This window comes from Rhinopithecus bieti, unplaced genomic scaffold (assembly GCF_001698545.2).
Source record: "Rhinopithecus bieti isolate Rb0 unplaced genomic scaffold, ASM169854v2 scaffold_1853, whole genome shotgun sequence".
In the NCBI taxonomy this organism is placed as follows: domain Eukaryota; kingdom Metazoa; phylum Chordata; class Mammalia; order Primates; family Cercopithecidae; genus Rhinopithecus; species Rhinopithecus bieti.
The window spans coordinates 5,641,330-5,664,833 of record NW_016804151.1 but is presented as its reverse complement, the minus strand read 5'-3'; the positions used below and the strand labels follow the sequence as shown (position 1 = coordinate 5,664,833).

The window sequence follows — 23,504 nt, the reverse complement described above, 5'->3', positions numbered from 1 at the left end:
ACAGATCTCCCTAATATTCAAGCGCTCCCTCCCCACACATAAAATATTGGTAAATCTTGCCCCATTTAGGGGGATTGTTTTGTTTGTTTTTCATTTGATATTCCTCAAATTTGGTAGAAAACTATACCTGGTTATGTTTGACTCTATTAGTGTGCCTTAGTGACCTGCCAGCAATCCTGAGTGCTCTGGTTTGGAGATCTTACAGGGTGGAATCGCCACACAGACCTCCACTACAGAAGTTGCCTCTGACTCTGAGAGAGCCCATGCATGTATGGTGGCTTAGGGTCTAAGAATTTGGGAGACCCTACAGCAAGTACCAGTCCAGAGCTTCTGGATAAAGTGAAAGCTCTGAGACCCTGTTTGGGGCATTGAATGCAGACTCAGAAATTATCATGTTTGACAACCTATTATGAATGTGCTCAAACTTTTTGGAGTTACAGAACCTTTAGATTAAAAAAACAACAACAACAAAACTGCCAGGCATAGTGGCTCATGCCTGTAATCCCAGCACTTTGGGAGGCAGAGGCAGATGGATCACCTGAGGTCAGTGGTTTGAGACCAGCCATGCCAACATGGTGAAACCCTGTCTCTACTAAAAATACAAAATTAGCCAGGCGTGGTGGCACACACCTGTAATCCCAGCTACTCGGGAGGCTAAGGCAGGAGAATCACTTGAACCTGGGAGACAGAGGTGGCAGTGAGCCAAGACTGCACCATTGCACTCAAGCCTGGGCAAAAACAGCAAAACTCCATCTCAGAAAAAAACAAACAAACAACAACAACAAAAACTTTTGATCATTCTTCTCCCTGCCGTTTACTAGGTAAGCAGCTTTAGGCTTTAATCTATTTAGATGTTAGTTTCCTCTTTGTGAAATGGAAGGCATAATACATTTCCCATTTTAAAGTAGAAAATCTGATTGGTGTGGTAATCCTGTAACACCAGCACTTTGGGAGGCCAAGAAAGGAGGATGGCTTAAGGCCAGGAGTTCAAGACCAGCCTGGGCAATATAGCAAGAAGCAAGACCCCTTCTACAAAATAATTAAAAAATTAGCCAGGTGTGGGGGTGCCTGAGATGGGGAACTGTGGAACCTTTGGCAGTGGCATCCAGGACTGGGACCGTGTCTGTGAACAGGGCCTGGGCCCCAGAGAGCTCGTGGAGGAAAGGCCCAGGGCAAGGAATGGATGCCTGGTCAAGGACATGAAGATCAAGTCCCTGGAGGAGATCTATCTCTTCTCCCTGCCCATCAAGGAGTCTGAGATCATTGACTTTTTCCTGGGGGCCTCTCTCAAGGATGAGGTTTTAAAGATTATGCCAGTGCAGAAGCAAACCCACGCTTGCCAGCGCACCAGGTTCAAGATGTTTGTTGCCATCAGGGACTACAATGGCCATATTGGTCTGGGTGTTAAGTACTCCAAGGAGGTAGCCACTGCCATCCATGGGGCCATCATCCTGGCCAAGCTCTTCATTGTCCCCATGCACAGAGGCTACTGGGAGAAGAAACCCCACACTATCCCTTGCAAGGTGACAGGTGGCTGTGGCTCTGTGCTGGTGCACCTCATCCTCGCGCCCAGGACACTGGCATTGTCTCAGCCCTGGTGCCCAAGAAGCTGCTAATGATGGCTGGTATTGATGACTGCTACATCTCAGCCAGGGGCTACACTGCCACCCTAGGGAACTTTCCCAAGGTCACCTTTGATGCCATCTCTAAAACCTACAGCTACCTGACCCCTAACCTCTGGAAGGAGACTGTATTCATCAAGTCTTCCTGTCAGGAATTTGCTGACCACCTCATCAAGACCCACACCAGAGTCTCCATGCAGGGGACCCAGGCTCCAACTGTGGCTACAACAGTTTTTACATAAGAAAAATAAAATGAATTAAGCCTGTTTTTTTTTTTTTAAAGTAGATGACTGGAGGGTCTCTTAATCTTAAATTCTCTTCAATGTCTAGTATTCTGTGATCTTATAAAGGTGCATATTGATCTGTAGCCAGGGAACTGTTTTAGGCTGGGGAGTGAATAGATAGGGAGTGGAGAATTTTAAAAGTTATTGCATATTAGAGTATTATGTATTAAATTACATATTAGTGATATGTAAAATTATTACATACTCATGCGACCAGGAATGGAAGTTGGAGAGCATAATGATTTAAAAAATTTTTAATTTTGTTTCTTGTCCAGATCACAGAAAAGTAAACACTGTATGTTGTTCATAATCACGAGTGTCTATATAAATCTTGAGAGTGGGAGGATCCTCAAAAGTTCAACCACACAATTGTTGCTTGAGTTTCCTCTGTGACACTATTGCTAAATATTCACCCAATTATGTGTGGAAAATTCAGCTGAATGGAAGCTCAGTACTTTTGGAACCAATCCCATTCATCTATGTATTCATCTGTGAGTTCTTTTTTCTATTTGGCTAAAGTCTGTTTCCCGGTACAGAGAGACAGATCACTCTTTAAAGACAGAGTTCAAATTTAACAAAGAAATGCCCAGTTTTATATGACCAACTGGAAACTGAATGGAACCAAAATCTTTCTCATGTACTTTTGTGTTCAGAGTCTGGTCTTGTCTCAAGAACAAATGTAGTGAAGATGAAAGTGCTATTCCAACATAGAAAAGAAATTGGATTCATAAATAACTTTGCCAGTCAAAAATGTGAAATAAGTAGAAGAAACAAGAGAAACAGTTAAAACTTAATTCCACTTGAAAGTATTCCTTAGAACCTTAGGGGTCTCCTGCAGTGTCATGCAGTACCTTCGGAGCCTGATTATCTCCTGCTTTCTCCTCCCCCGCCTTGCTGAAAGTCAAGATCCTGATAGAAGGTTGGAGGATAGTTCTTTTTGACTGCTGTATTTGTAGATATCAGCTAAAACTCATTGGATCCAAGGTTTGGTGGAATCAGTAAAGGTGATGTAGACGTAGGTACTCAAACCCTAAGGGTACACAAACACAAGCTAAACTGCTAGAATGTATTACCCTCTTGCCTCAGTGAACGGTCTCTGGCTCACTTCATCCATGTGGACCTTCATTATATCTCTACCCTATATCCATTGTCCATTTCCACCTCCAGGGTTCTGATGTGTTCTGAGTATTAGAATGAAGAAATGCCTCTACCTCACACTTTGGGTGGCATGTAGGGTCTCTGCACTCTGTCTCTAATAAAACATTGTCCCTGAACTCAAGCTAAGGGCCCACTTAGCTCTGTACACACGGTTCCTTTGGCAGATTCGTTTCTTCGTCGTCTTCTTCATTTTCTATTCAGTTATGTGTTACACCTTCATATGTTGAATTTTATTCACCTTTCTCTCTTTCTACATGTATTCATAGCTCTGTCTTTGCAGATCAGTGCTCACTTGAAGCTTTGCTACTCTGTCAGCCCCTCTCCTCTCTTCAACCTTTCTTTTTCCCCAACCCCAGCCTGAAGCCCAAGTAAATTAGCTTCTCACCCCTGCCCCCTAGTTTTAAAAAAAATCCCATACTCCTCCAACAGTGTCTATTCTTGGATTTGCAGTCAGCAACCATCTCCAATAACCATCAGGCTGTCAGCTTTGCAGCTCCCTACCACCTCCCACCTCCCCCATCACTCACCAGAGGAAAAAGAGAGCCAGAGCAAGAGCTTGAAATATATCATGCAATAGTGTATCATGAATTTGTTGTGAATCACAGTGGTGAAGCAGGTTTATTTATTTCTGAGACCTTAAATCAATACAAAGTAGGTCTCTTAGTTCTGAAGCTGGGATGGAGTGTGAAAAAATGAGCCCATTGTACTCTTAAAACTTTGGGGAAAGGAGATGACAGCTATATAATTCCATTTACCAGGCACTAGGGGCTTTAATGTGAAGGTGACAGGGAGCTCTTTGTGCATTTAGAGCACCATATCTTCTAAATAAAAGATCTGTAGACTTGATAGTGGAGCATAGCTCCAAGTTTAATAATCTCCAAGCATTAGACCGAGCCAATATGTTCCCAAGTCAGAGAGGTTCCCCCCTGAACACTCATAAATTAAAAGTGCAAGAACCGCACATGTTGGTCGATTAGAAATGCAAGGACTCCAGTCTTTTCTAGAAGGAAGACAGAGCTGGGCTCTGGCTGTGCACAGACTGGTCTGTGAATATGATAAAGAAGCGGAAATGAGACTGTTTAGAAACCTGACTCCTAGCTGTTCATCATTCTAGGGAATGTTCCCTGTGCATGGATCCAAATCTAGCTATGTCCCTTCTCATTCAGATTGACCATCATCACACAGTCTAATCAACTAATGTACATAGTCAGGACTGTTGAATTATGAAAGGAGAAGCTTAAAGAGCTTTTTAGATTGAACTACAGATTACCATGCCTGGGCTTCAAGATTTTCTGGCTGATTTTTTACCAGTTCCTAAATTTAATAATGTCTCAGTGTCTGGGGTTTAAGCCTTTTAAAATTGTATGTGCATCTAAGAAATTGACAAATCAGTGTTGGTAAGGAAAAGAACTCACCCAAATTTAACCAACAGCTTAAGATGCAAATATGAGAAGTCAAGACCATTGGAACATGTAATCAACTTTTGAGTTATCTTCATTTTCTACCTGACCCATTGGTAAAATATTGCCTTTCTCAATAGATAAATCTAGCAGATTTATGCAGCTCAGAAGAGCACTCCTAACATAATATGACTTTATAGTACTTAGAATTACTAGTTTAATTTTAACCCATATAAAGAATTTTGACAGGGGGAGGGAGGGAAAAGAGCATCTACATTGGGGAAAACTAAAAAGGTAGGAAAATTGAACCACTCCTTTTGCTTCAGAAAGCCACTACACATTATAACACTAATATGAAAGACTTATTTTTGCTTATAGTAGTTTAACTTGCTAAACATACTAATCAGTTGAGTTTTTATAGAATGCATAAAACTGTGGTAGATCACATGCATTTATTGCATGTCTGTTAGGTATAAAGCTGTTCTTATGCTGTGGCAATACAAAGATGATTCTAGGTTTCATGGAGCTGAAATTTAGCTAAAAGACAATAATAGGCTTTTCATGTGTTCTAAAGGAAAAAATAAAATTGCTGCCCACCAGATGTCAATGAGAAAACACGAACCAAAAGGCCACAGCGATAACAAGTCAGTGCTACTCCCCTAAGAGCCAGGCCCTGCAAACACTAGACTCTTGGGACCTGGCCAATGCAGTCAGTCACAGCCTATTCAGTAAAACCAGTAGAAGGCGACTGACAAACAGGGATTTTTTAAAAAGTTTTCCATCTTTAGAAAATACATAATCTGATAAAAGACTGGTATCCAGAATATATAAAGAATTCTCAAACTCAATAAGAAAACAACCCAGTAATTAAAAACATGGGCAAGAAATTTGAACAGACATTTCACCAAAGCAAATATAAGGATGGTAAATAAGCACATGAAAAGATACTTATCATTAGTCATTAGGGAAATGAAAATTAAACCACAGCTTGACACCACTAAATGGTTTTGTTTTTTGTTTTTGTTTTTGTTTTTTTGAGACGGAGTCTTACTCTGTCGCCCAGGCTGGAGTACAGTGGTGCAATCTCGGCTCACTGCAACCTCCATCTCCTGGGTTCAAGTGATTCTCCTGCCTTAGCCTCCCAAGTAGCTGGGACTACAGGCACGTGCCACCACGCCCCGGCTAATTTTTTGTATTTTTAGTAGAAATGGGATTTCACTGTGTTATCCAGGATGGTCTCAATCTCCCTACCTCATGATCCGCCTGCCTAGGTCTCCCAAAGTGCTGGGATTACAGGTGTGAGCCACTGTGGCCAGCCTAAATGTTTGTTTTTTTAGTGTTTGACAAATACCAAGTGTTGATGAGGATTCAGGACAGCTGGAAATCTCTTAAATTGTTGGTGGGAATGCAAAATGGCACAGCCACTTTGAAAAAGGTTGGGCCTTTTTAAAAACCTGTGCACAAATGTCTATAGCAGCATTATTTATAATCCTCCAAAAGTGAAAACAACCCAAATGTACATCAACAGGGAAATGGGTGACCAAGTTGTGGTACTTCCATAAAATGGAATACTACTCAGGAATAAAAATAAACTACTGGTACCTGCATCAGCATGCATGAGGCTCAGATGCAATGTGCTAACTGAAAGAAGCTAGATTCAAAAGGCTATATACTGTATGACTCCATTTATGTAACATTCTAGAAACGGTAAAACTATTGGAACAAAAAGATCAATGGTTGTTGGGGTGGAGGGAGGGACTGATTACAAGGGAACATGAGGAGACTTTGGGATGATGAAAATGCTCTCTATCTTGATTATTGTGGTGGTTATATGACTATGTGTATTAAAATTCACAGACTTGTATACCTTATGATGGACAGTTTTGCTATATGAAAATTATACTTCAATAAACCAGACTTTATTTAAAATGTTTACAAATTGGCTGGGCAAGGTGGCTTATGTCTGTAGTCCCAACACTTTGGGAGACTGAGGCGAGAGGATTGCTTGAGGCCAGGTCTTTGAGACCAGCCTAGACAACATAGCAAGACCTTGTCTCTATAAAAAAAAAAAAAAAAAGAATTTATCGTCAGAAATCTCAAGTCCCAAGCCTGTGCTTCTTCTCATACATTTAGCAAGCAAACTATTGTGTGGCTCCTCTCTACCTTTTTACATTACAAATGAGTCTCTGTTCCTTACCCACTCCACCTTCAAATCCTTATCGTCTTTGTGCTGTCTAATTCATTCCTCTGTTCTCCAGTGAGCCCTGCACTTCAGTAAAGAGATGTCTTCCAGTGTTATTTCTGACCTATATTCAGCCTCTTTTTGGCTGTTTCTTTTCCTTCCACTGACAGCACCACCCCTTTGCCCCAGTTTATCCTTCAGCATACCTGATCACTTCATAATTTGCTGCTTATAGAGAGATTTTTGGTCTTATAGCAGATGGTCTTGAATCCAACTGTGGCTCATGTCAGAGGCTTTTCTCTCCTCTGCCCACAGTATGTCACTGAGCCCCTTCTCTACCCCAACCCTAGCCTAGGACCTACCAGCCAGCACTCCAGTTTGCCAGTGACAGTAGTGGCAATAAAGGTGGGGAAAAATTATAACCCTGTGCCTATGTATTAAGAAACTGTATTTTGCAAGCCCCAAATAATCTTGGTGGTCACCTAGGTCCTGATTCCATCTCCCTAGAGATTTAATTCCATTCATCCTTGGATATATTCCTGAAGAAACATTTACACAGTGATATGTGCAGCACCACTTAAAAGTGTTAATTGGAGATTGAATTACTTGTCAGATTCTTAAAATGTAGTCCTCTCAGGTCAGGGAGGAGGATATTAGCTGCACTGAGTAGATGAGCTATTGCATTTTTTTCTTCTCCTTTTTTCTCTCCTCCTCCCTTTTTCTCTCTCTCATCCTTCCTTCTTTCTTTTGTTCCTATTTTACCACTTTTCCCCTACTCCTGCTTATTCTTTTTCATATCTGTTCTCTTTCAGCTTTAGCCAACTTTTATCAATAACCTGACAGATCCCAGAGTGACTTTAATATCTAGAATCATAGATGAAGTCCAGTGATGACAATTACTCAGTAAATTTACAATACCCCTCCTCAAATCCTTTTGAGAATGGAAATGTCCTAATAAGAAGGAGGATTGCAGCGAGGGCTCAGCTTGTGTAGCCTAATTCTTAGATGCAGGAGGAATTTTGTATTCCCTGCTTCCTTAAATAGAAGATGTCCTGACCTACCAAGGATTGTTTAAAATGGGGGAAAAGACTGAACAAAATGGGGAGAGAAGGAATAGATTTCATTTTTTATTCCATTATTGATATGCATCACAGTTTTTCACATCTTCAGCACATGATTGCAAATATTTGCCTATAAGTCTAAGGGTCCCCAACATAATGTGTATGTCAGGACAAAGGCAATTTTTTAAAAATTGAGCTAAGTTGCATCTGGGAAACTTGGAAATCTTAATGCCTGTGCTGACAAATATCCTGACAAGTAAATACTGCACTCATTCAGTATTACATAGTGATTTCATTTGCACAAAACCTCACAATGCTCTGCCACTTCAGTCAAACAGTCTGGAGCATGGGGGAAAGGAAGAACGTGTTTATCTTGATCTCCAAAAAGGGCTTTAAGGGAGAGAGCAGGCGGTATATTAGGCTGTTTTCATTGCCTGTCAGCTGTGGTAAACCTGAGCTGTCTGCGCTGTCTCTAGATAAGCAGCAGCAGCAGCAGCAGCAGAGGCCTGAGCATGGATATATGACTGCATTCATTTGTACTTCTTACGTATCTCAACGTTTCTAAAAGGCTACGTAGCATCTTTGGTGGAGCCTTTAACAATTGTGTCTCTGCTAATCACCGGCTTTTATGTGGTGCCCTTAATTCTTAGGTCCGCCGGCTGCAATGAATGAAGTGCTGGATGAGGCTTAAGTTTATATTGAGAATGAGTCAAGATCCTCTTTCCTCAGATTCAGCCCTTGTTCAGTTCTGTCAGCATGGCACTCTTCAGCAGAGGACCTGGAGGTGGAGCCTATTCCTAATACTGCATGGTACTGCTTCTCCACTTAGATCTGGAGGGCAACAAAGTGAGGCCTCAGGAGAATCACCTCTGTTTGACTCGCTTCTGTGTTTAAATGATTATTGCTGCTTGCTGGACAGATAAATTAAAAGTTTGTATCATACAGTAGAAATGTAAGAGGAATATATTTGGGAACTGAAACACAGCAAGAAATGCGTAGGTCAAAGTTTAAAAGAGTGTTGAACGCAGCTCGCCTACTTCGTGAAAATACGTTGATGAGAGTTGTTGACCCCGAGTTTTTCTGTAGAAGGTCAGTAGGGCAACCTTGAGGAAGAAAACAACGGTTCTGTCTGTGTGGGTTCTGTTCATCTTCCTAGATACTGATGAGGGTTTGTGTAACTGTTATAGCATGATCATTTCAGAGGTAGGCAGAATGGATTTTATCCTAACCCAGATTCTGCTTCCTTGGTTGGAGCTTTTGTTGTGAAGTATTCTAAAATCATTAAAACCACTTGAGTCAGCAACGACCCCTATAAATCAGGAGCTATTGTGTGCACCCTCATTCTACTGGTGCATACTCCAAACATGTGGTCATTGAAGATGAACTGGAGGGTACTGCTTTCTCTTCACCGATTGTTAAGTAGTCATGATTGTTAGCATTTGTTTGTGATTAGTGGAGCAGTTTCATTTCTGTGCCCATCCCTACCCTACCCCCCATCTCCCAAAATAAGGCTGGTCAGAGAGTGATATTGGGATACTCTTAGTCTATTCTGTAATTTTTCTCCTTAATTTCCAAATTAAATGAATGTTCTCACATGACAAACACTTCTTTAGCTCAGAAATAATGTTCCTGGTTATGTTAAGCCCTGGTTAGGTTTCTTCTAAACATAGGAAAGGAGAGATGTAGAAATACTGCTGCCTTTTCAGAACAATGCCAAAGCATCAGAACCCAAGTTTTAATTTAGCTTGTAAAGGGAGGAGTACTCAGTTACTGAGCCTACCAAGTTTGCCTCCCATTATTTGTAAAAATACGGGGTAGAATGGATAAGTGGCAGAGGATCACTTTTAAATGAGGAGGCAAAGACATCAGAAGAAAGTGTGTTTAAACAGCTGGGCAGTCCCTTTTTCTGAGTGTAGTTCTTCATTGATCCATTATTAATTTTGGAGATGTGTAAGATTCTAAGTGGTTGGACATTATCAGGTATTAGAGATAGGAAGAAAATAGTGTTTCTGAGTAGAAAATAGCCCCAACTTTCTCTTCTGGGCAACAAGGCGTACTTGGCTCCTGACCTAATTGTGAATATCACGTTTGCAGGGTCAGCACAGTGTCTCCTTTTTTATTCCTTTTCCCTCTTTCCAGTTTTATTTTAATAATTAAAAATACTGCTGATCACACTGAATGACTTCTAGCCGAGAGGCAGTCTGTCCCAGAAGGACCAGTTGTGGACCATCGGGTTTATGACGACCATAAAACCAGAGCCAGATCAGAGCGTGGCCTTCTTAAGTGACAGGGTTTCTGCCTTTACCAGGCTCCTGCATCAACAGACTGCTTTGGATATTTGCTTTGGTTTGGATTTTTTGTTCTGTTTTGTTTCCTGATGCATGTGTGAGTGTGCATGTGTGCACACACTTAAAGATATAAATGAAACAGGTATGTAATGCCCTCTGCCTGTTAGAAAGACTAAAGCCATAAAAATAACAAACGGCGTGTATTTGCTAGAATGTCAAAGTTATGAGTTTATTTTGTAATGATGTGCTCTTGCCTTCATGAGGTAAACTGGCCGTGGCGGAGGTGTTATTAGTAATATGGACTCAGCGGAGCAGAAAGCCGAGTGACCGAGAGATCAGTGTATCAGTCAGAGAGAGGGCAAATGGAAAGAGACAGCAGGAGAATGAGAAAAGAGCCACAGTGCCTGGGCTGAGATTAAAGACGGACTGAGAGGCGGATGGGAGCTCAGTGGTCAGATACGGTCTCCCCTGTTCATGAGGCTCCTTCAAAGGAGCTGCCAGCATGTTGCTCAGCATGGGGCTGCCTGTAAAGGCTTGTTCTCTACGCTTCCTTATCAAGGAAAGCAGTAATCTGAGAGCAATTTTGCTTTCCATATTCCTTTCAGAAAAGTATCTTATGCCCTTCCTAGCTGAAGTTAAATGGAACCAAGGCCAATTGGGTCACACTGAGGTTATTACTTTGGTCACCAACTTCCTCCACCTTTGGAGGATCCTGATGGGGGTGTTGACCCAGCATGCAGGGGAACCTGTCAAAGCTTCTAACAAGAAGGGCCAAAATGGGAATATGCAGGCAGACTTTGCTGGTCCTTAGTTACTTACATTCTCCCCAGAGACTGAAAATGAATACAAGTAGGGAAGAAATTTTGTATCGTCGTTATTTTTTAAAGGAGGAGAGGAAAGGAAAAATAAAAGGTAAAATACAGTAAGCACTCTACAACTGTTTAGAGCTCTCAGGGGCTACCTTAGATGACTGGCAATTACTACACACTCAGCAGTTTGCAGTAGTAAGTGATCAGGCTGCCCGGCTTCCATCTGCTGGGTCAGAAAACCTCCTTCCCTGAAAGAAATTATTAACCAGTCTTCAAGGAAAAAGAAACCCTACAATTTCCAAGTCCAGGAATATCTTTTCTTCCTCTTTTTTTCTTCTTTAAAGGAAACTTTGTGGTTTTCAACTGCAGGTACCCTTTGACCTTACAAGGGTTAAACTCCTCCAGGGATAGACAGGGATTGAAGCCCAGAACTCCCTGGAGCCTTGGAAGGGAAGGAGGAGGGGAAGCGTGCTTGGGTATAAATCACAGCCCTGCACCCAGCACACAAAGAAAAGACTTGAAACTCAGGGGTTCATGTATGTAGCATGAGTTGCTTCAGGATTTTGCTAGCTTTAGGGGTTGTGCGTGGAGGCCAGTGTTAGGTTGGTGCAAAAGTAATTGCGGTTTTGCCATTAAATGACAAAAACCACAATTACTTTTGCACCAACCTAATAAAATCAAATATAAGGAAAAAATAATCGTTTTAAAATAAGGAACCTAAGCCCCCAGAGTTGCTGTAACTGAGACTTGTCACTAAATATTGTTGAAAGACAGGCATGTTACCTTTTTGTGTCTATGCACAAAGAGACTTGCACGTGATAAAGTAGCCTATGCCTCTGGGTCTCAGCCTCACCCACCACTGTAGTTTCAGCTGAGGGTGGAAGTATGCTATGCCTATCTGTGGCAGCTGGTGGAGAGAAAGGGGCTTGCTGGTTTTAAAATTGCAACCATGAATGTGATCGTTAAAAGTATTTTTTGTTTTCTAAGTTTTCTTTTTAGGAAGAAGATTCAGATAGTCCCTCAGAACAACCCATGGAGACTGGAATCTCTGTTTTGTGGAGAAAAGAACCCATTTTAGTGCAACTTGTGAAATAGACCATGCCTTTATTTCTATAGAGACAAATGTCTTTTCTCTTGCTCATTTCTCTAGGTCCTCGGGCGGGAAGTGTACACCTCCAATAACCAGCTCGGGGGCATCCAGATCATGCACAACAATGGGGTGACCCATTGCACTGTGTGTGATGACTTTGAAGGGGTTTTCACTGTCCTGCACTGGCTGTCTTACATGCCCAAGGTGAGCCCTTCCTACCCAGCACTGACATGGCCTGCAGAGCCTGTCATTTCCGCCACAGCTCACTGCCTCTGTGTTTAAGGTCTTGTCTTTACGGTGGAGCAATTTTTTTATAAAATATTTCTCCAAAAGCTATTGATTTCTCTTTTTCCTTACAGCCATATTTTGCCTTCTACCTTTAAAATGTCTTTGGATTTCGTTAGTTGGGCCCCTTTCTAATGTCTTACAGCCATGGAAGCCCTCATGGCCTACCTAAGGCTCAGATCCCAGTATATTAAGGTTCCTCCTCATTGTGGGTTTTCTCCTTTGTAATAGTCATTCATTCCTCAGAGAAGCATCCCAGAAAGCATGGGCACACTGAAATCAAGAGTCAAAACACACCGCTTTGTGCCAGCCTCCTAAATGAGACTATTGACCTATACATGTTCCTTGGGGCTTGGCACATAAGTAGGATTCTTCCAGCTGAAGATTGGGACTATTGGGTGTAATTCCATATGTGGGCCCTGCTGTCTTTGTCTATAGCTATTGTTGCTGAGTTGGAGTCTAGGGCTGTCATTCATTGATTGCTGTGCTCTTTCTCTTCCAATCTCCTTTTAGAGCGTGCACAGTTCAGTTCCTCTTCTGAACTCAAAGGATCCTATAGACAGAATCATCGAGTTTGTTCCCACAAAGGCCCCATATGATCCTCGATGGATGCTAGCAGGCCGTCCTCATCCAAGTATGTATATGTCTGAGGACCCCATGGTATCTGACTCTCAAGCTTTTAGCGTTCTTTTCAATCAGTATCCAATTCCTAAACAATCGCATGTGACTAAGAAAACAGAGCTAAGTACCTAGAAATGAGAAAGACCTGAAAACCAACCCTCTGAAGAAAAAGGTGGGAAATCCTTCATGAACAAATGAAAAATAAATAAAATGAGATTTCCCAATCACCCATCGAGTCAAGTAGTGCAGTCACTAATACATTTCCTCTGTTTATTCTGTTATTAAAGCCCTTATTACTTAATGGGTTCAAAGACTTTAAAACAGTTCAATATAAGCCATAAAATCATAGAATTATAGGACTAGAATCTTCAGTCATCTAATCCCTATAACCAAAAGAGATTAATCAGTTTCGTTGCAGCAAATGTCTTTGAGACCCTTCAGGGTAGAATAGGACTTCACTCTTCTCAGCAAGCTCTGAGCAGCCACCCTGCAGGTGCCCTTCTTTTCTTATGGTATTGGCAATGGTATTGGTAATGGTATTGGTACTTGCTCAGTAATTAATAGAAGGCTACTTTGTAAGCTCATTTATTCATGAAGAGATTGTCCAGAACTTTTGATTATATAGATACATGGAGTGAGAATAAGCCCTGCCTCCAGATATATCTAATCTGTTGCTTTTTTTGGAGCTGATTTTACCTAACTTAGAAACAAAACAGGAAAAAGAAGTAACTCTGTGTACATTCTCATCTGTCAGTCCATTTGGCTGTTCTAGCAAACCTCACTTATCAGGAGGTTCTTTTGTGGAGCACCAAACCCCTCTGCTATATTTTGAAACCATTTTTTCAAACTATGCGAGGAAGCGTTTGTTCTTTTTTGCATGTTTATTGCAACGATTGCAAAGAAAGGCTATATATAAACGTAGAAGAGATTGCAGAAGGTATTTTATTAAGTGTAAAAGTCATTGTGATTTTGCTGAAAGAGAGGTCTTCATAAGGAAGATCTAATAAACCTTTGTAGGTACCCACTGTAAGCCAGGTGGGACTGTAAAGCACTTCCATATATGTTATCTTATTTGCACTTACAACCTCTCATAGGTAAAGAGAGATAACCATTTTACAAAAATCAGAGAAGTTGAGTGATTCATACAAGGTCACATAGCTATTACATAGCTATTATATTGTTTTTCTAAATATCTACATTAGGCTTTCTATTGTATAAAAACATGAGAGAAGTGTTTAATTTATAACTTTACCTGTTGTCTTCAGTGTCTTTTCTTGTTAATTTTAATAAAACTAAATAGTTTATTTTACATAGCCTGGAAAATCACCATACTAATCTTTTCCCTGCTGTTCCTTTTTTTTTTTTTTGAAATGGAGTTTCGCTCTTGTCCTCCAGGCTGGAGGACAATGGCGTGATATCAGCTCACTGTAACCTCCGCTTCTACTTACCCCTTCTTTTTGTACCATGATTATGATAAGAACTATGAGCCTAACATTACGTGTCAGTCTTTTTTTTTTTGAGACAGAGTCTCGCTCTGTCATCAGGCTGGAGTGCAGTGGCGCAATATCAGCTCACTGCAACCTCCGCCTCCCAGGTTCAAGTGATTCTCCTGCTTCAGCCTCCCGAGCAGCTAAGACTAAAGGCATGCGCCACCACGCCTTTAGTAGAGACAGGGTTAGTAATTTTAGTAGAGACAGGGTTTCACCATGTTGGCCAAGATGGTCTCCATCTCTTGACCTCACGATCCACCAACCTCCCAAAGTGCTGGGATTATAGGCATAAGCCACCACGCCTGACCACCTGTCAGTCTTAAAATGCAGGACTTTTCTGGGAATGAAGTGAGCCTCTTCACTTCTAGAATTTGGAACAAGACTTACTGAGTGTTTTCCTGGGAAATACGGGAAGTCATCTTAGCTGGCTTCTAAGGTTCTGCATCGGAACTGGGTAGGATCTACTCTCTGGGGACTGTGAAGCACAACTACAATAGTCAGTGACTCCTCCCACCCCTAGCAGCAGGGTTTTAAACAAAGAAAACATTTCCATCTTGAAGTTACTTCAGTAGTTCCAAATCCCTGTTATTAAAGTAAGAATTAGAAAATGATCCAAGGATATAAAGTTAAAATTCAGTATTCTGATGAACCTAGAAATTTGGTTTAGAACTTTCACCAAAATTTGAGCCCTTCTTTCATGGGTGAACAGAAGTATGTGTGTGTAGGTGGGCATTATCCTGGCCATTATTAATGAGATCCACAGAATAAAATGAAATTTGTGATAAACTAAGTTTTCTGTTTTTTGGATAATATTTTTTCATTGACTCCCTAGTAATTCATCCTGCTGTCTATGTGCAGCTAACACTCGCTCCAAATCGAGTGACTTCAGATTTTAATTTAGTGGAAGCGTTAAAGAAAGCAGATGATTCTCTGTGATAAGTTAAAGCAGATATCTTCTAGGTGAAAAGTTAAAGTCATTTATTAGAGGAGATAGTGCTGTGATATTCTTCAAACTGACGCCCAACACAAGACCAGAATCTAAACGATCGGCTTTGGGCTCACGGATGGAGAGATAATTTTGAAATGGATGATCACATTTTACACTGGGGCCATAGAGGCAAGGAATGTAGAACACAGTAATTACAAGTTTAGTCTTGATAAAACACTCTCCATCCTGTTTAAGTCAGCAGAGGTTAGCTTGCTCAGATCTCCACTTTTAATTGGTTTTGGACTTGGGTTTTTAGCGGGTGGAGGGCCATGTTCAAATTAGAAGAATCACTAAAACTGTGAGCTGAGAGGGCAAACCAGGAAACAGTTATTTGCAGAAGCTTTTATGGGGCTTTGGTCAAACATTCATACCTGTGGAACAAAAGTTTTTTTCTTAAACTAATATGTTGAAAATTTTGGGTCTTGCCAGTGAAGGAAATTCCATGTGCAAGGAAGATTAATGGCATTAAGTATGTGCATCTTAACCATTGTATTTTTACTACCTGTCAAGAATATATGGCCCTTTTTTGTAGAAAGATTATACTTTATCAGCTGTTTAATAAAGTAGATAGATCTTGTTGCTTTTGTAGCGGAGAAACTGAGTTCCTATTTTTCCCTCCAAATTTGGCTCCTTAGCTGATCATTAATACTTATTGTTTGGTTGTTTTCAGCCTTCAGTTAAAAGAAAGTCAGTGGAATCAAACAAAATTGTAAGGCAAGTTTTAAAATAGAAACAGACATTTTGAAAATGTCTTTAATGACTTGGCTGCCTTTTGACAAATATTTGTAGCGTCTTGAAGAAAGTCAAGTTATTTATTTAAAAGCATGCAAACTCTCTCTGCTAGCTGAACCCCGCCGTTTAACAATAAATGATGCTTTGCTGATAAATTATTCTTTTTATGCAGACTAGCAAATGAAATAGGAGATGATGTCTGAAAGCAAATGAACATTCAGCTGCTTAATGCTTCCATCTATTATAATTTGGTTAAAAACAACAAACTCCCCAAAATAATCCCCCAAACCACCTTAAATCCGTCAGTTCCAGTGCATTGTCAATGGATTCACTGTCCTTACTCTCTGTTTTCTTTCTTTCCCTTCTATAGCCCAAAAAGGTCAATGGCTGAGTGGCTTTTTTGACTATGGATCTTTCTCAGAGATTATGCAGCCCTGGGCACAGACTGTGGTGGTTGGTAGAGCCAGGTAAGAGCTCTTTTGTTTTGGCAGCTCTTTTTCCTCCCAGTTAAAAATAAGAAAGAGCCATGGCTATGTAGATATATACCAGTAATATCTCTTTGTCTGAACTGTCTAAGAATATTGGGGCTGGGCGCGGTGGCTTAAGCCTGTAATCCCAGCACTTTGGGAGACCGAGACGGGTGGATCACGAGGTCAGGAGATCGAGACCATCCTGGCGAACATGGTGAAACCCCGTCTCTACTAAAAAAATACAAAAAACTAGCTGGGCGAGGTGGCGGGCGCCTGTAATCCCAGCTACTCAGGAGGCTGAGGCAGGAGAATGGCGTAAACCCGGGAGGCGGAGCTTGTAGTGAGCTGAGATCTGGCCACTGCACTCCAGCCTGGGCGACAGAGCCAGACTCCGTCTCACCAAAAAAAAAAAAAAAAAAAAAAAAGAATATTGGATTATAGCCATGCCCAAGGCAGAATAATTGGAGTGCTGGTTCTCAGTTGCCATTTTGTGTGTCACTCTAATGATGCGTTTAATCTGAAGGCTAATTTTGACATTTCCTTTTAATAATGTTTCAGGAAAAACACTTTAGGAGCCGTAAAGCCCAACTACAATAGCCAGAGCCCACCAATGACCTTCCCTCTCCCAAAGACAATTTTCTTTCAGGAATAGGTGACAAGTGATTCAGAGACTCATCTGCTTTTCTGTGTAACTGGAAAGAGGCTCTTCATGGCACCGAGATTATTTAAGTGACAAATGTACTATATTAGATTATAATCAGATTTTGAATTGCCAAAAAAAAAAAAAAGAAGTTTACCTGAAACAGGAGTAAAATAAGCTGAAACAGGTTGCCAGAATACCTATATTTTTCAAGTGGGAAATTGAAGTTTCTATTAAATTTTAATACCCACTCTAAGAAGTGCTTCACTCAACAGCAAGCTCTGCGCAAAATAATCTGTAGTGCTTGCTATAACGAGCTATAACGAGCACCTGCCACGACTGATCTTAATCTACTTCTGCACTGCAGAGACATGCTGCTGAGGGACCGCATCTGGAGCTCACCTTCCTCTGGGGGCAATCCGTTTTTCTTATCTTGGTGAAAAGTGGCACCTGCTCAAGATTCTCAAACATGCCACATTGGGTTGAGATTTAGATTCTAGCCTTGAAAATAATTCTAGGCTCTGTGGTTCTCTCAGTACAGCAGGTCAGCACGCCTCCATGCTGCCTGTGACAAGAAGCCATCAGAGGGCAAATCCCACAGACAGGGTCTTCCTCTGTGACTCTCAATAGGATTCTGGCCTGGAGTCAGCTCAGACTGAATGTCCCAGAGCCTACCTGTCTGTTTTCTTTAAAGTCTCAAGTCTTTTATCTCACCCCAGGCTTCTCAGTCCCAGTGAGAAGTATTCTCTGTGCCTGGTAAAATTCCCACTGGGGAGCTGGAAGTAGGAGATGCACTGGAGCGAGAACCCTGATACTCAGCTCCTGTATCAGCTTGTTAGATTCCTCGTGGCACACTAAGACCAACTTTTTTGAGATTTGTCTCATCTATTCTGCTTCAATTTTCCTGTCTGTGAAAAAAACATGACAGATTTTAAGTCTCAGAAAGCCAAACCTTTGTTAAGCTCTTTAAGATCCTCCCATGGGAAATAAGAGAATAATACTTTATACTTATGATTAGAAGAATAGGGACTGCTTTGTGACCAAGATCAGTCAAGCTTGGCTTTGGTTAGCTCTGCCATTGTTTATTGCAGCACTCACTCTGACTTCCTCCTTTCTTTCCATCTGACGAGTTCTGGGCTTCTTACTCCAAACACATACACATGCTCACAAGTATATAAAACACAAATGGAGCTCTAGCTTCTTTCAAAAGCAGTGGCATTTCAAGAAATAAATATAAATGTATTCTTCTGGGATTGTTACTGTAAGTGCTGCCAAAACTCATCTTTGGTATGTATGTTTGGAATATGTGTGCTATTGGCTGTAAATTGTCTTTTATTATTCCATGGCACCTTGTCCAGGGACACACTATAAAACAAGATGTAGCATCTTCATGTGCTAGCCTGATAAAATTTATATGAAGTATAATAGAAAACAGAAGTTGTTCTGAGCTGTTTTCAAGTTCAATAAATAACTGTAATACTCGGATAAAGATGTTCTTTATTAGGTCACATGGGCCCTAATATATAAGTTATAAGTTACCGATTTAGGGTGGCTTTTGCAATTACAAGTTTCCAGTTGGATTATTAATCATTGTGAACAGAAATATTTCTAAACCCTCCTGTGTACCTCCTGCTCGTTGTCTGGTTGTCTAGAGGGCTTTTGATTCTGATTCAGTGCAGGCAAGTGACAAGGGGGTGGGTGGTCTCCACTCAGGCCCTTGTCAGGCCTCTTGTGATGACAGGAATCCATTTTCACTAGCCAATTTAACAACCAAAGGCCATCCGTCATGGAAAAGTTTGTTATGGAGATGCTGTGGGGAATGAGAGACTATAACCCATCCCAGCCCCAACCCCAAGGAATGCAACAGTGAGAATGAAGACTGAATCACATTTTCCAGAGTAAAGATTCACCCTATACTTTGTTTTGCTCTCTGATTTTTCCTAAAAAATCTTTATGAGGACCAAATTGGGAGGTCACAGTGGAGTATAAGGTGCAGAGGCTTTGAGCTCCTAAACAGTTTTTTAAATTAACATAGCCTTGAGATTAAATGTATACTTCTAATATAGATTTCACCAGGATTACTACTAAAAATTATCCTCGTCCCATTGGTCTTTTCCAAAAAAGGAGAAAGTTAAGGGCTTGTTGATCCACTTCTCTACTCTTGGCGTGTATTTTTCATCATTCTCATAACATGCCTACATATCCCTAACCATACACCCAATAGTAAGACCTATTGTACCCTCAAATCTTATCTGGAACCACATTATTAATATTCCATAGAAAATTACAACTCCATTTCAGCAAGGTCAGCCCTCATTAAAAGTTACTGAAAGTCTCAGATTCCTACTGCCTTTCAGACCATTTCCTACCATCTTCACCAAGGAGATGCTCTAGAGTGAACTGAGAAGTTTCATTTGGCAGCTACAGAGGTAGGGATGCATATATATGCTAGACTGTTGAGTCTAAATGCAGAGGTTCCCCTAGAACAGCCCTTGGTTTGAATTGATCTTGTGTTGGGACATTTCCGAATAGAAGTGATTCTGAGGGTGGTTTCCCACCATATTTAGAGAGTAAATATCAAATCCATAGCATCTCACATTTAACTCGTAGAAGAATCAGATTCCCCCTGCTCTCTGTGTTTGTTTCTAGTTTTTTCCCCAATGGCTTGATGTGGAATTGGAAAACAAATGGCTAGCTATAATGGTGACATACATTGGGTTCTTATGTGGCTCATTTTTTATCAGGCTAGGAGGAATACCTGTGGGAGTTGTTGCTGTAGAAACCCGAACAGTAGAGCTAAGTATCCCAGCTGATCCAGCAAACTTGGATTCTGAAGCCAAGGTAGGCCAGTCAAGTACACTGTGAGCCTGTGCTTGGAGGGTTTTTCTCTTCACAGTGCCTGTGGATACATCGGGAGCGTTGCAAACCATCAGTTTTAGAGGGAAGGGCATCAGCAGCCTTGAATGATTTTAGAACATCATGTGCTCACTTTTAAGATGAGTCTAGATGGACTAGAAGCTAAATTCTGCCTCAAAAATTAAATAAGTCTTTACAGTAGTCTTCTTGATGCTAGAAAACAGTATACTTTTGTTGGGGAAGATGGTCTTCCAGAAAGGCAGCTGAGATAATAATGAAGGCTCTTTGGTCCCCGATTCTTTGAGTATACACATGGAAGAGCTACAATGAGTTAATGGTGAAGTCTGCCCTAATGCAAAGCGGGAACACCACAGCCTTTTTTTGTTTTTGTTTTTGTTTTTGAGACATGGTTCATGGCCCAGGCTGGAGTGCAGTGGTGTGATTTTGACTCATTGCAGCCTCGACCTCCTGTGCTCAAGGGATCCTCCCACCTTGGCCTCCCAAAGTGTTGGGATGAGCCACTGTGCCTGGTCCCATTTTTTTTTTTTTAAGGATGGATTATATTTTCACATCCTGACACCATTCAGAAAGTGAGGGGTCAGGGAGGCCAGGGAGGAGGCTATTCAGCAGTGTGACATCAAGTGTCTATTGATTAGCTACAGTACAGGAAAATGCTATACTAAGCACAAAGGTGAAAGGACTGGGAGACTATGTACAATTGACTTGCTTTAATGAGTAGCACAATGGGGCCATTTTAAGTAGCTTTTGAGAAACCTAGAACAAGCGTCCTTAGGACTGCATTCTTCCCTTTTGACTACAGAGTTGTTATAATCAGGACTTAAAAAGAATAGTATTTGACAAGGTCAAAGATCCAGGATCCTTTCTTCTTTTTTACTCCAAACATGATGATCTGATGAACAGTAGTTTTGTTGGTCTGATTTTAGTTTTCAGTTTTAAATAAGTAAAATCTTGTTCACCTTGGAGAGATTTACCCCTAGAGCCGTGTTGTTAATTGTGTCTTCTTTGACTTTTCCCAATAGATAATCCAGCAGGCTGGCCAGGTTTGGTTCCCAGATTCTGCGTTTAAGACGTATCAGGCCATCAAGGACTTCAACCGGGAAGGGCTGCCTCTGATGGTCTTTGCCAACTGGAGAGGCTTCTCTGGTGGAATGAAAGGTGACTGGCCTGCCTGTGGGCTGGAGGGGCATCACTGATTACTGGGCACTCTGCGGCAGAAGGAGTGTGTAGGTTCAGCGGAATCTGTGGGTGTCCTAATAGCCTAGGCTTTTTGGGGATTCTGCCCTCTCTGAGACATCTTTTGAGTTGCAACTTGAATGGAAAAAAGTACACTTTATAATTTATAATTCCATACACAATTTCAGAATAATCTACTACTAGTGTTATTGAGGTGACCTACTGTTGTGGATTTAGCTCTCATGGGTGGATGCTGGACCATTCTGATCGTGCTGGGGAAATATGATACTGAAATTAGCATTTACTGGAAGAAAATGAACAAATTCAGTACCAGAGGCTGTTCTTTGTGGCACTCTGCGGCAGAGGGAGTGTGTAGGTTCGGCGGAATCTGTGGGTGTCCTAATAGCCTAGGCTTTTTGGAGATTCTGCCCTCTCTGAGACATCTTTTGAGTTGCAACTTGAATGGAAAAAAGTACATTTTATAATTTATAATTCCATACAGTATTTCAGAATAATCTATTGCTAGTGTTATTGAGGTGACCTACTGTTGTGGATTTAGCCCTGGTACTGAATTTGAAAATGAACAAATTCAGTACCGGAGGCTGTTCTTTGTGGCAATTTGTGCTGTTGTATTATTATCTAACAACAGCCCTGAGCCTGTGGCTCCAGCATATTAGACCATTATTATAAAGGCTCTACTCCATGCTATGAGAATTGCTAAGTAATTAGGCAGCCAGTATCACCATTTACAGAGAATCCTTAATGTGTAGAGCAACTGTGGACACTACAGGGAGAGCCCAAGGAAACACTACCTCTTACAGTAGTGAAGCTCTCTCTCTCGTGGCCAGAGAATTCATGGCCATGCTAAGCCAGAGACTACATACCTGGAGGGCATGAGAGTATGCTAAGTAAATTCCATCTGTTTTGGGGAGAATTTGGGGTTCTAAAGCAATAGGATAGGGCCAGGCATGGTGGATCACCTGAGGTCAGGAGTTCGAGACCAGCCTGTCCAACATAGTGAAACCCTGTCTCTACTAAAAATACAAAATTAGCCAGTAGTGGTGGTGCATGCCTATAATCCCAGCTACTTGGGAGGCTGAGGCAGGAGAATCACTTGAACCGGGGAGGTGGAGGTTGCAGTGAGCCGAGATTGCACCACTGCGCTCCAGCCTGGGCAACAGAGGAAGACTCCATTTCACAGAAAAGAAAAGAAAAGAAAATGCTTAGGGACATACAAAATGTGAAACAAGGAACTCTCAATAGGGCACTTAAAAATAGCTTAGGGTAGAAGCACCCCCAGCCTGTGAGGGAGGAAAAGCCTGGGGAAACTACCAGATGGTCAGTTTTGTGGCAAGAGGGATTCGAAATTTTTGCCGACAATTTTTCCTTACTTGTCTAGGAAGAGCCCTGTATGGCCAGGCCTCCTTGGCAAAATGCAGACTAGGTTGATTGTGTGTGTGTGTGTTTGGGTGTTTGGTTTTTTTTTTTTTTTTTTTTTTTGGTTGAAAAGTTTACCTTTGCCTATATTTGCTGGAGAACTACCATATTTTATACTTTTCTTGGGGGAGACTTGGACTATACATCCAAATTAATGATTGTATATATATTTTAGATTGTCAAGGTGAATTATTTTTTGACCAAGATAATAAATTAGCAGAAATACCATGAGAAATTGAGAGTATACAGTTAAGTCAATCCTACACATTTTTATTGAGTTCTGTGTGTTAGGAAAGATGCCAGCCACTTCAGAGAACAAAAATAAGTCAAAATAAGTCAGAAACAGACATTACCTCACAGAGACAAGAAAAATGTCTTGAGCAAAATGATAAAGCCATAGTGTATAAACAAAATACCAGGATGTTCAAAAGAAGATGGTAGTTGTATAACAAAGGGTAGGGGGACCTGAAACCCCCTCATTCATATATATGAGGTTCATTCAGCATTAGATTTCACTTGATCCCACATTCCTTGGCTCTAGTATTTTTGTCGAGACCTGGGAGAGAATGCTATGCTATTACTCCTTACTTATCTCTTTGTGGGGGGCCCGTTGAGAATGTACTCTTTCTGACATTACTTTGGAGTGTCACCCTGGATATTTTATCCTAACTGAAGTTCAGAGTTCAAAAGTTTCCAATGTAGCAATTCTAGGAAAAGCTTCAATTCTGCTGCATATTTTGGCTCAGGCCCAGGTTGGCTGCTGTGCTGTAACAATAAGAACAACAACAATTAAGGTTCATTGAGCTCTTTTCACCAGAAACCTGTGCTAACAATTTTACATGGATTATCTTATATAATCATCACAACAAGCTCCTCTAAGGGGTAGGTTATATTGTT

At 41.2% G+C, this 23,504-nt stretch overlaps 1 protein-coding gene and 1 pseudogene across 1 annotated transcript in view; both read left to right on the top strand.

The window, feature by feature from the left end:
• The first annotated feature begins 1,156 nt into the window (after positions 1-1,156).
• On the top strand, positions 1,157-1,864 carry LOC108526227 (40S ribosomal protein S2 pseudogene; annotated as a pseudogene).
• A 17,956-nt stretch (positions 1,865-19,820) lies between these two features.
• LOC108526301 (acetyl-CoA carboxylase 1-like) overlaps positions 19,821-23,504 on the top strand; it is a 39,449-nt gene continuing 35,765 nt past the window's right edge. Inside the window, exons 1-2 of the mRNA XM_017867000.1 lie at positions 19,821-19,961; positions 21,017-21,152. Coding sequence (XP_017722489.1) covers positions 19,821-19,961; positions 21,017-21,152 — 277 coding nt within the window. The remainder of the gene's footprint in view (positions 19,962-21,016; positions 21,153-23,504) is intronic.